We start from the raw sequence: 18,701 nt of genomic DNA on the forward strand, positions 1-18,701 counted from the left end.
TATATCGCAAGTAGCAGCCGTCTTCAAAGCCGTATCCGAAACTTAGTGTTAAAAACGTGGCAATACAGATGGGAAGAATAGTCAGGTTGCCAGGTCAGAAACAAGAAGGCAGAAAATACCAAATTAGAAGACACGATTAGTCATTAAACAGGCTAGGGTCACAACAGGTGATTAATACAGAAGCCGGGAGCTGAGTACAGAGGACTGAACCAGAGGAGAACGGGCTTGTATCTGGCACCTTCCGGCAGAGCTGATATTGCTGGATTGGTTTACAGAAGCCATGTTGCTTTTCAAAAGACTTTGAGCCACTAATAATGTGGAAAGCTGTTTTTCCACTGACATTTGATGTATCTGAGTGGGGACTTTTTTCAGATGACTAGAATTTTTATTGGTATTATTTTTGCCCACAATACAGTTTGGTGTCTTTTTATTCGATATTTGGGAAGCAGAGTGAACAAACAGTTGAGCTCCACGATCTACTGGTGCATCTTATGAGGTTTTCTATTAGCCTATGAACTGTCATTGTCTTGGAAAATCAATATTTTTACATAACTTGCTATTTTTACAGACTGATTAAGTAGAAATGTTGAAAAATATAAGTCAAGGATATTTTATTCACAACTAATAATTGATTTTATTCTTGGCAGATGACTGTACCAGAAGGTCAGAGGGACAGCTGACATCTTCAATTTTTAAAACGGATGGTCTAGAGATTCCGCAGGATACAATTAAAGTGACTGCTATTACTCCAGATATACCATCATCCCTTCACAATGATGATCTCTCATCTGAGCCTTTTAATCAGGTCCTGTCTTCTGATTCATTACAGACTACTAAGGAAAATCTAAGTCACAAAATCAGCATTAAAGAACTAACTGCCCTTAAAGCAAAAAAGTCATTTTACGGTTTAGAATATGGTAATAGTTTTCCTTTAGACAAATGTTTTCTTAAACATCAAAAACTTCACACAGTAGAAAATAACTATTTTTGTTCCAAGTGTGGGAAATGTTTTAACAAGAAATCAAATCTTGATACCCACCAGAGAACCCACACAGGGGAAAAGCCATTTGTTTGTTCAGAATGTGGGAAATGTGTTACACGGAAATCAAGTCTTCTCAAACATCAGAGAACTCACACAGGGGAGAAGCCATTTTCATGTTTAGAATGTGGAAAATGTTTTACAGAGAAATCAAATCTTGTCAAACATCAGAGAACTCACACAGGGGAGAAGCCATTTTCATGTTTAGAATGTGGAAAATGTTTTACAGAGAAATCAAATGTTATCATACATCAGAGAACTCATACAGGGGAGAAGCCATTCTCATGTTCAGACTGTGGGAAATGTTTTATAGAGAAATCAAGTCTTGTCAAACATCAGAAAACTCACACAGGGGAGAAGCCATTTTCATGTTCAGAATGTGGGAAATATTTTAATCAGAAATCAGAACTTGGTATACACCAGAGAATTCACACAGGGGAGAGACCATTTTCATGTTCAGAATGTGGGAAATTTTTTACACAGAAATCAAGTCTTGTCAGCCATCAGAGATCTCACACAGGGGAGAAGCCATTTTCATGTTCAGAATGTGGGAAATATTTTAATAAGAAATCAAAACTTGGTATCCACCAGAGAATTCACACAGGGGAGAAGCCATTTTCATGTTCAGAATGTGGGAAATGTTTTACACAGAAATCAAGTCTTGTCCGCCATCGGAGATCTCACACAGGGGAGAAGCCATTTTCATGTTCAGAATGTGGGAGTTGTTTTATAGATACATCACATCTTATCATACATCAGAGAACTCATACAGGGGAGAAGCCATTTTCATGTTCAGAATGTGGGAGTTGTTTTATAGATAAATCAAATCTTCTCAAACATCAGAAAACTCACACAGGGGAGAAGCCATTTTCATGTTCAGAATGTGGGAAATATTTTAATCAGAAATCAGACCTTGGTATACACCAGAGAATTCACACAGGGGAGAAGCCATTTTCATGTTCAGAATGTGGGAAATGTTTTACACAGAAATCAAGTCTTGTCAGCCATCAGAGCTCTCACACAGGGGAGAAGCCATTTTCATGTTCAGAATGTGGGAAATATTTTAATCAGAAATCAGAACTTGGTAAACACCAGAGAGTTCACACAGGGGAGAAGCCATTTTCATGTTCAGAATGTGGGAAATGTTTTACACAGAAATCAAGTCTTGTCAGCCATCAGAGATCTCACACAGGGGAGAAGCCTTTTTCATGTTCAGAATGTGGGAAATATTTTAATCAGAAATCAGAACTTGGTAAACACCAGAGAATTCACACAGGGGAGAAGCCATTTTCATGTTCAGAATGTGGGAGTTGTTTTATAGCTACATCACATCTTATCATACATCAGAGAACTCACACAGGGGAGAAGCCATTTTCATGTTCAGAATGTGGAAAATGTTTTATAGAGAGATCAAGTCTTGTCAAACATCAGAGAACTCACACAGGGGAGAAGCCATTTTCATGTTCAGAATGTGGAAAATATTTTAATCAGAAATCAGATCTTGGTATACACCAAAGAACTCACACAGGGGAGAAGCCATTTTTATGCTCAGAATGTGGGAAATGTTTTGCTGTGAAATCACGTCTTCTCAGACATCAGCGGACCCACACAGGGCAGAAGCCTTTTTCTGTTCAGATTGAGGAAAATGTTTTGTGAAGAAAACATCTCTTCTTTGTCACAAGAAAAGTCTCATAACAGAGGCGTAGTTAGCCTTTCAGTTCAGGGGGGGGGGCGAAACTTCTGAATGGTCCCTTAACCAGGTAACCATGATTACAACTGGGTGACATATCCTAATAGTGGATGTAGGAGAACCTCGGCAGATGACTACTCTGTTACTGAAAATAATCTCTGTATAAAGACCAACATGAATATTACCGCCATATGGTCAGTAGTAAATACCAGTCCTACGGAACATGTAAGAGATTATAGCACAATTATAGACTTACTGCTGATGTTCTGAAGGAATCGTTCACTTTTCCATCTGGCCTAGACTGACATGACAGCTTCTTCCAGCCAAGACTCATCTGCAGAGATTACAACAAAGACACATTTCACGTCTCATATTTTCAGCACCGTCACCATCTTTTCCCAACCTGCACAAAGTCCTCATCCTGCTGATACCCCAATGTTGAGCCGCTGCTTCCATAAGTGTCCCTATTACTGCACCTACTGTATGATTCTAGGTGCCCTCTAAATTCTAAATCAAACCTCTAGAATGTAGTAATGCCAGGTGCAAGTGCCCTAGAAAACAGTGCCTACATTTTGTCCCCTAGAAAATATTAATTCCCTCTGTGCCCCTTTGACAGTCGCGGTAACCTGAGTTCCCCTATAACAATAAGTGCCCACTTAACATTCAAAAATATCCCGAGTCTCCCCATATGCAGCTTCCCTATACACAGTATGATGTTCTCTTATACACAGCATAGTGTCCCCTCACTGTATATATACAGACCTCTTAGTATCCCCAAAACTGTTTGCTAGCTCGAACACTGTATGAGGGCCCCATAGATAACCTACATATTGTATAATGCACCAGATAGTCCTCATTACAGTATAATGCAGCCCTCCATAGACAGACTCTGCAGTATAATGCAGCCCCTCATAGGCAGACTGTATATTGTTTAAAGCAGCCCCCCATTGGAAGACTAATAAGATGCAACCCACATAGGCAGACTGTTATATAATGCACCCTCCATAGGTAGACTCTAATAAAATGCAGCCCCATAGGCAGAATAATAAAATGCAGGCCCATAAATAATAAATTCAATACTCGCCTCTCTTCCACCTGGATCCTCTATTGCTCCGAGCTTCTGCTCATCTTGGGACAGCGATCACCGAGTAGTGAAGTCATCGCACCCCGCTGTCAGTGTCGGTGATGTCAGATGCTGATAGGGGGATGATGGGAGAGGGAGTGTAATGCTACTTCCCTCATCAATGCGGTTAGCTGTATCTGCATCTAGCCGATACAGTTGAACCTGCGATGATGGGTAGGGCGCACATTGCAGGCATCGGGCCCCCGCCTTCTCAGGGACTCAGCGGCCGGGCGTGGAAGTGCAGGGAGATCGATTCTCCCTGCACTGCCGCAGGATATTTCTGTATCAGGGCACTGTGCTCTCTGATACAGTTACAAAAGCCTAGCTCCGGGTGGGCCCCCTCGGAGCATGGGGCCCGGAGCGACCGCTCCATCTGCTACGCTACTGTCTCATAGGGAAGAAGCCTTTTTTACATTCTTAATGTTGTAATTATTTTGCTTGAAAATCAACTCTTAATAAACATCAGAGCAGTCACACAGGAGAGAAGCCAATTTTTATGTTCAGGATGTTGGAAAAGATTTAACCGACAACAACCCCTTGTCATTCCTCATGGTTTGGCCTCTTTAAAGTAAAAACACTCATCTCAGCTTCCGTGCTGGTGCCATTCCAGCTGTGTCGGGACTCACATTCCCGAGGCGCACGTGAGGTTGTTACATCACACGATCCCTACTCTCAATTAGTGCCGGCTGTACTGTCTCCGCCTTTGGATGTACTGAATATCAACTGGAAGCCAGGGCTGCGGCTGCTCTCTGACTTCTCGTGATGATTGATTTGTCCCAAGGTGGGGATAGTGACGCTGTAACGATAATGTAAAGTATCATGTATTTTTTCTCTATCACATTTTCTGGAACATTCCAGAGTCTTCTATTCACACTAACACACGCTGTAGATTTGACCCCCCTTCCTTTCCCCCTGCCTGCATCTTCACTCACAGCTTGTAACACTACACTCTTTCCTCACTCGCTCCTTCCTGTTCCCCTCCCCACTAAGGAATGCTAATTGGCCAGAGCAGTCCTTTGTCCAAAAGACACCATGTGCTTTATATATATATATATATATATTATTAAAGTGGCCATAACTCGCCCTGTCAGTGACAGAAATATGAAAATGACATATGGGGACATGCTTCGATCGAGTTTACCGTCAGCGCCTTTTGCTAGATTCCAGTGCCAGCAGAATCGAAGAAGTGGATTCCTGCGCAGCTGGGGCAGCCCGATGCTTCGTGTTTGGATTTGACTGAACGCCAGTGACAAGCTGAATAAGATAATACCATGCTCGTTTCTATACGAGGTACCCTCTGCAAGATATGATTATTATAGTTTTCTTAGCCAGATTGTAACTCTGAAAGCAGGGGGAGGACCGCCATAAACCAGCCCCTTTAGTGATGTCACATACCTCTGGGCTTAAGGTGCCTTCACTGAGGACAGCCTTCACTTTTACCTGGGAAACTGCTGCATCCAGATCTCTCAATGCATTGTGATGTCTGGCTCCTCCCACCAGCATGGTTTTGCTTAAGATGACCTAAGCATAATGTGAGTGTTCAGTTCTGTTTCTGTTTTCATCCTCCTTTTTATTTGTAATCGCTTTGTACATATTTTAATTGTCTCATCTTGTAAAATCTTTGTATACCTTTTGTAAACACTGCCTACCTTTTTGGAGTAAAATATAAAGTTATTACTAGTCGTTCTCTATGTTCTATGACGAATTTACACGTGTCTGAAGTGATTATGCTACTAATTTGGTTTGGCTTCGTACCCCTTTATTAATTCTAAATATTAATAGAGAAATCGGAAGCTGGTGGCAGCGAAGTGTGCTCTGGGCTAGGTGGCAGTGATGGAAGTGGTTCTATAAGCTGATGGTGTGGCTGCAGCCAGAGCATTTATAATTCCCTCGCTGCAGCATGTCTAATAGCCAGTGCACATCACGTGGCCCGTCCGGTGACTAATTATCATAGGTGCAGTTTTCTGACTGACCTGAAGGTAAGGGGGCGCCGGAGAGCTGCAAGTTCCAAAGCGGAACTAGAAAGTGGGATATACATAAATCCCGGCAGTTCGTGATATAGTGTGGCAGCAATGGGATAACCAAAATAAGCCCCTGCGGTAAATTGTTAGGGCAAGACTAGCTTGCTGTTTTTCATCACAGTGTGGCAGCAGTGGGATAACTAAGATAAGCCACCCTGCACATGTGATAGCCGTGTGCGGCCAAAGGTTATATAACCCCCCAACCCTGACATGCTAATTGAGGGCAGGTTTCACATGATGTTACAACCTCACATGAACCCCAGGAACGCAAGTGTCGACACCACTGGAAAATGCCACACAGAGAGAAACCATTACCATATCTAAAGTGTGACAAATGACTTACTGGAAAGTCATATTTTACTGACAGTCAAAAATAACAGACTGGTAGAAACAATATATGTTATTGACAATGGGTATTAAAAGATATAACAGATAGTCGTATAATTAAATAAGAAATGCAAATTACTTCACAACTTACCATATTTTTTTACTATAAAGCACTGTTATAGAAAACATTAAAATCCATAAAGAAACACCTGCCTATAAGCCTCAAATCAATAGTTGTCAGATCGCTGATACCAGCCCTGTCATGTTTACTATCTACAGCTCTGGCAAAAATTAAGAGGCCACTGCAAAATTTTCAGTTTGTCTGATTTTTCTCTTTATAGGTATATTTTTCAGTAAAACGTACATTGCTCTTTTATTCTATAAACTACTGACACCATGTCTCCGAATTTCCAAGCACTACATTTTGTATTTATTTTCAGAAAATGAGAAATGGTCAAAATACCCAAAAAAATGCAGACCTCAAATAATGCTAAGAAAACAAGTTCATAATCATTTAGAAACAACAATACTAATGTTTTAACTCAGGAAGAGTTCAGACATCAATATTTTGTGGAATAACCATGATTTTTTAATCACAGCTTTCATGCGTCTTTGCTGCTTTCCACCAGTCTTTCACACTGCTTTTGGGTGGCCTTATGCCACTCCTGGTACAAAAATTTAAGCAGTTCATTGTTTGATGTTTTGTGACTATCCATCTTCCTATTTATTACATTCCAGAGTTTTTTAATGAGGTTCAGGTCTGGAGATTGGTTTGGCCATGGCAGGGATTTGATGGGGTGGCCCTTCATCCACACATTTATTGACCTAGCTGTGTGGCATGGCGCATTGTCCTGCTGGAAAAACTAGTCCTCAGAGTTGGGGAAAATGGGGAACACTGCCTGAGCAGAAGGAATCAACTGTTTTTCCAGGATAACCTTGTATGCTACTTGATTCATACGTTCTTCGCAAAGATTAACCTGCCTAATTCCAGCCTTACTGAAGCATCCACAGATCAACACCGATCCTCCACCAAATTTCACAGTGGGTGCAAGACGCTGTGGCTTGTACACCTCTCCAGTTCTCCGTCTAAACAGACGACCAGGTGTTGGCCAAAGCTGAAAATTAGACTCATCAGAGAATATTACCTTACTCCAGTCCTCTATGTTCCAAGTATGTTCTTTGTGGTCTTTGGCAAACTTCAGCCTGGCTCTCCTTTGCTTCTCATTGAGGAAAAGCTTTTTTCTAGCTTTACATGACTTGAGCCCTGCCTCTAGGAGCCTGTTACAAACTGTTCTTGCCGTGCACTTCACCCCAGCTGCCATTTGCCATTCCTTTTGTAGGTCACTTGATGTCATCCTGTGGTTGCTCAGTGACATTCTAATAAGATGACAGTCATCCCGGTCAGTGGAGAATTGTTTTTGCCCTCTGCCGGTCTGTAGCTTTGTTGTTCCCAATGTCTTCTGCTTGTCCTTGTTGTAATGGACTACCGTCTTAGAAATTTTAAGGATGGAGGCAACATGACGCTCACTGTATCCCTCTGCTAGTAATTCCAGAATTGAGCCCTTCTTTTCCTCACTCAAGACTTTTCTTTTCAAATCCTTTGGCATGGTTAAGTTATTTTTTCATTCCTATTACTTTTGGGATATTACTAGCACTTGTTTTGCCATCCAGCTTGTCCTATTGCATAGAGGATTGTGAACACCACAGCAGGGTTTTTTTATACTTTCCTTTGTTAAATAATATTTGGTTCAGGTGATCACCTAATCAGAAACATATTAAGTAGAATGAGGTGTTCACTGGTTGGAATTCAACTGACACTGGAATGGAATGGCTGTCAGACATGTAGAGAAGCTGATTTTTATAAAACTGCAGTGGTCTCTTAATTTTTGCCAGAGCTGTATATGGAAAGGTAAAATTGCAATAAAGAAATTGCGATGTTGAACTTCTGCGGTCCTCAGGAGTGAAGTTATTGTTAATGTTCAGAATTCTATAAAATCCTGAAAGGCTGAGATCATCCTCCAATCCGGCCCACGTGAGGTCATCAAGAAGGGGTGTGTGGGTGTAATTTAGGTGCTGCTAAAAGGTCAAGGCTAATTATAATCTGGGTTGATCTGGATTCAGATCTGTGTATGAAGGATCCCTGTGGCGACATCGCATTTAATCTGAATTATCCAGCATACCATTTCAGTAGGGCCAGGGACATGAGTTAGAGTTCATGTGAGAATGACTGTTGGCCTTTGTCAGTGAATTATTGTTCACTGGCTGACATTTCTTGACTGGCTGATGATTATTGTATCTGTCCTTGTATTGCAGTCCTAGTACTGTTCTACTATCTTTGGGAAACAAAGGCAAAATGCTTGAATGTTTAATATGTTGATGACCCATTGGTGTTCTGGAATATGAAGAACAATCTATGCATGTTGTTTGCACACTCCTGCAGTGAGGGATGGCCTCCTGCCACCTTCCCCCAAGCCTATGGTGGAATTACTAAATGAGAAGTTGTTACCTATAAAAAGATAGGTTCTGCCTGTGTTTGAGAAGTGTACATTACGGAAACCATGGCATCATCACTCCAACTGAAGAAATACAGAGCGGCCACATTTGACCATCGCCTGGTTCCATGGAGACATTTAGAGAAGCCAGATTGTGATTCTCGGATCAACAGGCCTTATACCTTCTAAGGACTCAATGGACTGTCCTCACCCTATGCTTGTCGTTACCTCCTCTCTGCGAGCGTATCACAGGTGGAGTAGCGACCCTGGGAGTGCGGGCATAACATCCACCATTATCCTGGTGAGTCAGCGGAAGGGTGAGACCCTGTAAAGGCCCTTTTACATTTAGCGATGCACCAGCGATCCCGACAACGATACGACCCGGTCAGGATCGCTGGTGCATCACTAAATGATCGCTAGTGAGCTGCCACCCAGGCAGATCTCACAGCGATGCAGCAGCGATACAGTGGACGGTACTTACCTTTCAGACGAGGCAATCCTGACGTCCTCCCGCCCGCCTCCACACGTCGCTCGTCGGCGCCACAGGAAGCCCAGCAGGAAGCGCCCGACGAGAAATGGAGCCGGCTGATCTCGCGCGATCAGCGATGGACAGCGGGGGAGCCGGTCGGAGGTATGTATCACACAGCAATATTGCTAGCAATAGTGTAGTGTCTGCCCGTGGGGAGAGAGAGTGGGCGTTCAGTGGTATGAGCCCTGGTCCATGCAGCCCTGCATATGCTGTATTGTTTATTCACTTTGTGAAATCTTTTTAAAATCAGATAAATTTTTATTGAATTTTTCAACATACAAAATAAGAAAACGCCCCACCAAACCCCCTCTCCTCCCTCATTGTTCATGACCACTGTGGCATAGCGCCTACTATGTGTGTTGGGGAACAATAGCTTGGCAGCGGATTAACGTATTCGGGCACGGTTGTTCACACAAAACAGTCCATATTGTTTATTTAAACGTCATAAACCGCACCAGAGCCAGGTTGCACATCACCAGCTTACACATTGTCCATTACTTCATCACGTATGGCTTTACAAAGCATTCACTAGTCATGCCTGAGTCTCTTCAGTCACAGGGTGACCACACTGTTCAGTAACTGACCTTTGTCAGTGCACATAGTTCCTTCCCCATATCTGGGGTTACCTTTCAGGAGCTCCTGCTCCACAGGCTGACTCCACGTGAATCCAAGGTCCTCAACAGGACGGCATCTTCCTCAATGCAGGGCCGTCCCAGGATCTGCACACATATGTGGCCTGTCCGGGTGCTATTCAGGACGTTCGTCCAACACCCAGGCCACCAGGTACAAGGTCTCTCCGCGTGCTCTTCAGGAAGTTCATACTTACACACTAATGTGGCTGGCTTTGTCACCCTGCAGACGATGCCAGTCTCTTGGGTGGATGATGGAGTAAACTCACAGGCTGATGAAACTCCCTGAAAGTAGATAGTGAAGAGGATCAGTGGCCACATTGTGATGGTTCTGCACAGAGGCGGATAGTGAGATCTGCTTCTAGTGCTCCAAAGAGATACATAAAAAAAGCACAGGAAACTACACATTTCCTTTGTGTTAGGAAGGGGCACAGGGTTATAGCCAGTTATTACAATTGCTGGAAATGGGCCACACAAAGTAACAGATAAAGTTTACAAAGCAGCAAAAACTAAATTATGGTCGTAGTGCATTTGGTCATTTTTTTTTTAAATTTCCAAGAAAGTTCATTGAAAGGGTTTCCTAGAACTTTTGCAAAAGTCAGCAAAAAACACTCCAAACGTTACTATGGCTAAAATCACAAGGGAGGGTTTATTAAAAGCAAGTTTACAGTAGGGCGACTGTCTCACTAGCGATTTTATGATCATGCTTGTATGTACATGACCAGGTATTGTAAAGGTTAGATCCATTTAATTGAAAGGATGCGGAGGACATAGCTATGTGTTGGACTGCAAAGGCTACTTAGTCATGGCATCCTTGGGGATCCAGGACTACTAAAATGTAACGGTAATGTTGCCCTACATGCATATGACAGCTCATCCTATATATTTTGCAGCGCCGGACTGGGGTTCCAAGGGCCCACCAGTAACCATGACCCCACTTTTCAGCTACAAGCAAATGTGACATTATCCTCAATCATAAAAAAAAAATGGGTAGATTGTGGATTTAATCTGCGCTGCTGAATGATTCAAGGTCCAAAACATGTAGCCATTCAATTGTGGATTTATTCAACGCGTTTCAAAGTACACGACCTCATCAGGAACACCACAATGTCAAGGTCATTGTGGTGTGGTGTTCCTGATGAAGAAGTCGTGTAATTCGAAACGCGTTGAATAAATCCACAATTGAATGGCTACATGTTTTGGACTTTGAATCATTCAGCAGCGCAAATCAAATCCACAATCTACCCATTTTTTTTTCTTTGGTTGGTCATGAGTGGACCGGTGGATCTTCTGCAGCGGGTATCTCCACAAGCCTGTTTTGTGGCTCAATCTGCCGAGCACAATACTATCATTTCAATCATATGTTTCTCGGGTAAGACCCTGTTGCGCTATTTTCTCTAGCAGCATACATTGGATTATCCTCAATCACAAATTTATAGAACAATGAGCTGAGCAGATTGGTAAATGAATACGATGCTTGTTGTGAGTTCATTTTCCCCTTCGTCACTGAGGTCTGGTGAACTCCCTATTCTGGTAAAGGAAGGTAATGAGCCTGATTATCAAGCACCTGAGCCTAATGAGGATGACTGGCTGAGTGGAGTCACGCACTGGATATAAGGCTGCCGACGCCCTTCTGCCCTGCGGGTGATTTCTCTGTGGACTTCTAGGATACCAGTCTGATTCCTGCTCCTCTAAAGCTAAGTTTTCTGCTTTGCCTTTTAGCATTTGTGTTTTGTTTTTGTTTGCCCTGCTTTTATGGATTCTGCGATTCCCTGCTGGGGTGAGCTGAATCTCCTTTTGCCGGTTGCTCTGTCTGCAGAATATTCCTGAGTACTGACATAGTCTTTTTGAAGCCTAGCGTCTTCAGGGCCTTTTTCACTGTCAGTCTGTTGGCTCTTATTTTCATAGGGTTTTTCACGGATTGCAGACAGCAGCCTTCCTGTCCTTTCCTATCTAGTTAGCTTGGGCCCCGTGTTTGCTCAGTCTATCTTTCTGTCTGTGTTGTGTTCTTTCTTCTTGCTTCACCGTCATTATATGTGGGGGGCTGCCTTTTGCTTTGGGGTCTGCTCTGGGGCAGTTTAGATTTCCCTTTCTGTCTTTAGGCTATTTAGTCCTCCAACTGTGATCGAGGGGTCTAGGGCATCGTAGGAACCCCCCACGGCTACTGCTAGTTGTGTTGATAGGTTCAGGGGTCTGCAATCCGATAGCAGCCAACCTCTCTGGTTTTCTGGACTTAGCTAGCATTTCTGTTTTTACCTCCTACGGTGACTCAATCATAACAGATGCTGCCATTGTCTGTACACAGTGATTCCAGTATATTGTGCCAAAGTACTGCTCATATAAGAGGGTGGTGGCCCACCTGAGGATTCTCCTGTTCTCCCGTGGGCCAGTCCAAGCCTGGCTGGAGGAAGAAAAGGATCAGGACCTGTAAAAAAAATAAATGAATCATGGTCATAAGTAGTGTTGAGCATTCCGATACCGCAAGTATCGGGTATCGGCCGATATTCGCTGGATCGGAATTCCGATACTTAGTTCCGATACTTTTTTCATATCGAATACCAGAATCGGAAGTTCCCATAATGCTAGGAGCCCGCTCGATTTGATTCAGCCAATGGGAATCCTCAGAAGTGTGGGCACATCCTGTTAGGCATGTAGGCATGTTAACTACTGGCATGGCTGTGATTGGCTGCTGAAATGATGTCATGATGCACTATAAAAACCGCTGCAGCCGCCATTTCTGGTCACTGCTGTGAATTCAGTTAGGGACAGGCTGCTGTTGAAGACTGTGAGGGACAGTTAGAAATAGCGATCATCTAAAATATCTATTGCTCTACCCAGGCTACATAATCCACCACTGTAGCATTTTTGTAGCCCAGCAGCGCTGTTTTAATAGCTGTCTGCAAGGGCTGTGTGAGTGCAGACCCACGCTGTGTAGTGTGTCCTGCAGGCACGTCTGCTTGTAGGCCGCCCAGCGTGTGTCTCTGCCTCATACACATTTTTCTTTTATTGCTGCTTTTTTTTTCTCCTGTATAGTGTGCTTCCATACGTATCCATATACGTTGGTTGCAAACACTAAAGGAGTGGACAGCGGAGCCTTTCAGCAGCCTTTCAGTGCTATAGCCCATTTCTCTGCACTGTTTTTGGCTGTCTGATAGGTCTCTCTGTGTGTGAGTGCAGCTCACGTTGCAGTGTGTTCTACAGCCACCGCTAGCTGTAGTCCGCTCAGCGTGCATCACTGCCTCATACATAGTCCTTTTTTTGCAGCTAATTTAGCCAGATTTTTGTTCCTATATTAGTGTGCTTCCATCCACATCCATTGTCATTGGTTGGTTGCAAACACTATATAGGATTAGATAGAGGAGCCTTTTTGCTGGCTTGTGCCCTTCAGGGCCAGCCAGACTAGTATCACCCTATTTTTTGGAGCCTCATCAATTGCATTGTAGGTTAGCTTCCTGCATTGTAATCGCTCCAAAAAGTTTGTGATACTATAGCTTTCAAACTTTGGTCACATCCTTTTCTTCCCCCCCCCAAAAAAAGGAAATGAGGTTCACCAAACACTCCACTTTACAGTTGTGTAGGCCACATTAGATCATATTAAAGTGTAGTACACACACTCTTAGCCAAATTAGTGTTTCTTATACTGGTTAGCAGGTGTTCAGGAATAAGAACACTAAGCCACCCCTTTTTTTACTTTTCTGCCTATCTTTATCAGTCTACCAAGATGAAGAAGGCAGGGAGTAAGGCACGTGGTCGTGGCCGTGGAGTTTCAGCAGGGAGAGGACGGGGGGATTCAGCAGGGAGAGGACGTGGGGATTCGGTGTCTGCTGCAGCCACCAGTGACCCGGCATCCCCCACTTTTACCAGGCAACAGTCCTAGAGGCGGAAGACCTGTGAAGACTCAGACGTCAAGGTTAGATTTCAGAAAGGCAGATTTTAAGGGATTCAGAAAGAGAATTGGAGGGATCCAATGGCTGGATATCCTTAAAGACAAAAATGTCCAGGAAGGATGGGAAATCTTGAAAAATGAAATTCTCAAAGCACAGTTGTTAACAATTCCAAAAAGAGGGAAGAATAGGAAGCATTTAAGGAAACCAGGATGGATGAACACAGAACTTAAGCACATGCTAAAAAGGAAGAAAAAAATGTTTATAAAATGGAAAGAGGGAGGCATATCTAAAGAAGAATATAATGCTGTCTGCAGAACCTGCAGGGCACAAAACAGATTAGCTAAAGCTGAAAATGAATTGAGGCTTGCAAGAGATGTCAAAAGCAATATTAAAGGATTTTGGGGATATGTCAAAAGTAAAAGAAAAGTCAAAGATGCTATAGGATTTTTACAGGATGAAAATGATGAAATGGTAAGACAGGATGTTGAGAAGGCTGAACTTTTAAATTCCTATTTTGCATCTGTTTTCTCTCAGAAAGGAAATGTAACATCAACTGTTATTCACTGTCCTATTAAGGGAATAGAAGAATCCAGGATATCTATAAACAGAAAGATAGTGAGGAAACACTTAGCTAACCTAAATGAATTCAAGTCTCCAGGTCCAGATGAATTACACCCCAGAGTACTGAAGGAGATAGCAGAAGAAATTTTTGAACCCCTCTCCATAATCTTTGAAAATTCTTGGAGAACAGGAGAAGTGCCAGAAGACTGGAGAAGAGCAAATGTTGTTCCTATCTTCAAAAAGGGGAAGAAGGTGGACCCAGGCAACTATAGGCCGGTGAGTCTGACTTCTATACCAGGAAAGATCTTTGAACAAATTATTAAACAACATGTATGTCAATACCTGGATAAGAATGAAGTGATTAAACAGAGTCAGCATGGGTTTGTAACTAATAAGTCATGTCAGACTAACTTAATTTCCTTCTATGATGGTATCACTGATTGGGTGGATCAAGGAAATGCTGTAGATATAGTATATCTTGACTTCAGCAAAGCATTTGACAAAGTCTCTCATACAATCCTTATTGAAAAAATGACTAAGTATGGAATGGACAAGGCAACTGTTAGGTGGATTCATAACTGGCTTAGTGATCGGACCCAAAGAGTGGTCGTAAATGGCTGCACATCCAGTTGGAATAATGTCTCAAGTGGGGTACCACAGGGCTCTGTCCTGGGCCCTGTATTGTTCAACATCTTTATCAACGATTTAGATGAAGGAATTGAGGGTAAACTGATTAAATTTGCTGATGACACAAAGCTAGGAGGGATAGCTAATACTAGAGAAGAGAGAGAGAGGATTCAAAAAGATTTAAATAAACTGGAGAAGTGGGCAGCAACTAACAGAATGGTTTTTAACAGGGAGAAATGCAAAGTACTACATCTGGGCAATAAAAATGAAAAAAGCAGATATAGAATGGGAGGAATAGGGCTAAGTGACAGCACATGTGAAAAAGACTTGGGTATACTAATACAGAGGCGTATCTAGGCTTTCTGGCACCCGGGGCAAGAATTCGGTTCGGCGCCCCCCAGCCCCCCCCCTGCACACTTTTAGGATTCTCCCTTGCCGATGTACAGTCATGTCAGCACAAGTATGTGATTTATATACTTCTGGCCACATTCCGACTAGACGTGCCCGGCCTCGCTCCGTTCATTTTCATTGAGTGAGGCCACACATGTCTAGTCAGCATGTGACCGCATGTATGTAAATTACCAGCATGAGAGAATCCTGACAGCGTTCAGTGAGCACTGAGAATTCAGACGTCTGCAGTCACATAGAATGTCTGCAGACTCAGCACAAACCTGGACATCCCCTTTAATGTTCCTAACAAATAAAAACATGAGAATTAGTCAGCGTCACAAATAACATTTACATCCAAGTACCTTATAGATGACGTCGTCTCTGCAGTCAGTCACCTTTTCTTCTAGACCCCATGATGAGTTTTCTCATCCACATCTCGTCTCTGTAGACTTCCATCTTCTCCGGTCTTCTGCAGCAAATCTCCACACGAAGCCCTTAAAGATAGAAGTGTCATTATAATGCTCCTAAATAAAAATATCTGCAATATACTGTCGCCTCACACTATTCCCCTCTAGCATCCCACCTGTTCACTATACTGTCTCCTCATATATTTACCCCCTCACTCTCTATACTGTCTGCTCACACATATCCCCGACTCCCCATACTGTGTCCATCCACATACATTAACCCATTCGCTCCCCATACTGTCTGCACCAATCCCCCATACTGTTTCCTCATACATACTCTTTATTTTGTGTCCTCAAATCTCTCCACACATTAAATCCCCCCATCCCCAATCCCCCACATACATTAAGTACCCCCATCCCCATTCCAAATCCCCCCCACACATTAAATAACCCCCCATCCCCACTCCAAATCCCCCCACACATTAACCCCAACCCCACTCATTAACCCCCATCAGCACTCCAAATACCCCCACACATTAACCCCAACCCACTCATTAACCCCCATCAGCACTCCAAATACCCCCACACATTAACCCCAACCCCACTCATTAACGCCCCCATACATTAACCCCCATCCCCATTCATTAACCCCCGCACACATTAACCCAATCCCCACTCATTAACCCCATCACCACTCCAAATCCCCCCACACATTAAATAACCATCTGCACTCCAAATACCCCCACACATTAACCCCCATCCCCATTCATTAACCCCCATCCCCACTCATTAATGCCCCCACACATTAATCCCCATCCCCATTCATTAACCCCCGCACACATTAACCCAATCCCCACTCATTAACCCCATCACATTAAATAACCCCCATCTCCTCTCCAAATCCCCCCACACATTAACCCAATCACCACTCATTAACCCCCATCAGCACTCCAAATACCCCCACACATTAAATAACCATCTGCACTCCAAATACCCCCACACATTAACCCCCATCCCCATTCATTAACCCCCATCCCCACTCATTAACGCCCCCACACATTAATCCCCATCCCCATTCATTAACCCCCGCACACATTAACCCAATCCCCACTCATTAACCCCATCACATTAAATAACCCCCATCTCCTCTCCAAATCCCCCCACACATTAACCCAATCCCCACTCATTAACCCCCATCAGCACTCCAAATACCCCCACACATTAAATAACCATCTGCACTCCAAATACCCCCACACATTAACCCCCATCCCCATTCATTAACCCCCATCCCCACTCATTAACGCCCCCACACATTAATCCCCATCCCCATTCATTAAGCCCCGCACACATTAACCCAATCCCCACTCATTAACCCCATCACATTAAATAACCCCCATCTCCTCTCCAAATCCCCCCACACATTAACCCCATGGCATCCCCACTCATTAACCCCCATCCCCACTCATTAACCGCCATCCCCTCTACAAATCCCCCCCATCTCCACTCATTAACTCCCCCTCATCTCCCATCTTCGGTGGTTCTTCAGCTCCACATAGTGGAGCACACTTACCACCAGCGTTTGCTTTGGGCGCCGGGGAGTGACGTCAGCAGCGTGATCACATGACCTGATCACGATGCTGACGTCGCTCTGGCCCGGCGGTCAGAGCTTCAATTGTACAGGCGTCTGTATAGACGCCAGTACAATTGCTCCCTGGGAACCGGCACGGCCTCCTTCTCTGCGCCGGCTGTCAGCTTGACAGCTGACAGAGAACCGCCGCCTCTCAGGCCGGGGGGCGGCAGAACGCAGCCGCCAGGGAGGACACTGCGGACCGCTGCATTAGGCGGCCCGACTGCCCCCCCCTGCTGGCTGCGCCCGGGGCAACTGCCCCGGCTGCCCCCCCCTAGATACACCACTGTACTAATAGATCACAGACTGAATATGAGTCAACAGTGTGATGCAGCAGCAAAAAAGGCAAATGCAATTCTAGGATGTATTAACAGAAGCATACAGTCTAGATCACGTGAAGTCATTATTTCCCTCTACTCCTCTTTGGTCAGACCTCATCTGGAATATTGTGTCCAGTTTTGGGCACCACATTTTATAAAAGACATCAACAAACTGGAGCAAGTTCAGAAAAGAGCGACCAGAATGGTGACCGGTCTGCAAACCCTGTCTTATGAGGAAAGGTTGCAGGATTTGGGAATGTTTAGTTTGCAAAAGAGAAGACTGAGAGGAGACTTAATAGCTGTCTACAAATATCTAAAGGGCTGTCACATTGTAGAAGGATCAACTTTATTCTCATTTGCACAAGGAAAGATTAGAAGCAATGGGATGAAACTGAATGGGAGGAGACACAGATTAGATATTAGAAAAAACTTTTTGACAGAGTGATCAATGAGTGGAACAGGCTGCCACGAGAAGTGGTGAGTTCTCCTTCAATGGAAGTCTTCAAACAGAGGCTGGACAGACATCTGACTGGGATGATTTAGCGAATCCTGCTTTGAGCAGGGGGTTGGACCAGATGGCCCAGGAGGTCCCTTCCAACTCTACGATTCTATGATTCTATGATTCATGCGCAGCTTTGTAGGACCTCGCCGTACCCTACTGCTGCGTGACGAACAAATTGAAGCCATTGTCGGATGGATGGCAGCTAACGCATCCACTTCAATGACTTCCGCATCCTCCCAAGGCCAGAGCACTGAAGAGCAACCATCTGTCTCTTCACCACCTGCCAAATTGCCCAGGCAGTCTGAGAGCCCTGGACAGGAGCCATCTCAATCTTTACTTCTGTTGGCTTGGAAAGTGGTGGCCAGCCAAGCAGCATTCTAGAGCGTGAAGAAGAGGGAGTATGCAGTGATGCGCAACTGCTTTGTCCCTCTGAATCTGAAGAGGCGGGTGGGCCAGTGCCTATTGTCAGCACACCTCAGTGCTCATCTGATGATGATGAGACTCAGTTGCCAATTTCTGGTGCGTACGGT

At 44.0% G+C, this 18,701-nt stretch overlaps 2 protein-coding genes and 1 long non-coding RNA gene across 3 annotated transcripts in view; 2 read left to right on the forward strand and 1 right to left on the reverse strand.

The window, feature by feature from the left end:
- LOC141093988 (uncharacterized) overlaps window positions 1-5,532 on the forward strand; it is a 61,326-nt gene extending 55,794 nt beyond the window's left edge. The window contains exon 7 of the mRNA XM_073579663.1: window positions 648-5,532. Within this exon, the coding sequence (XP_073435764.1) occupies window positions 648-2,695 (2,048 nt within the window). The 3' untranslated portion in view covers window positions 2,696-5,532. The remainder of the gene's footprint in view (window positions 1-647) is intronic.
- Window positions 1-18,701, forward strand: part of LOC141094286 (uncharacterized) — a 1,055,204-nt gene that overhangs the window by 892,758 nt on the left and 143,745 nt on the right. The gene's annotated exons all lie outside the window — the stretch shown is intronic.
- LOC141094394 (uncharacterized) overlaps window positions 9,514-18,701 on the reverse strand; it is a 95,490-nt gene continuing 86,302 nt past the window's right edge. The window contains exon 5 of the long non-coding RNA XR_012233061.1: window positions 9,514-10,135. This is a non-coding gene — a long non-coding RNA (uncharacterized lncRNA). The remainder of the gene's footprint in view (window positions 10,136-18,701) is intronic.

The sequence above is a fragment of the Dendrobates tinctorius genome, unplaced genomic scaffold (genome assembly GCF_039654945.1).
Source record: "Dendrobates tinctorius isolate UK_male_01 unplaced genomic scaffold, ASM3965494v1 ptg000063l, whole genome shotgun sequence".
Taxonomy (NCBI): Eukaryota; Metazoa; Chordata; class Amphibia; order Anura; family Dendrobatidae; genus Dendrobates; species Dendrobates tinctorius.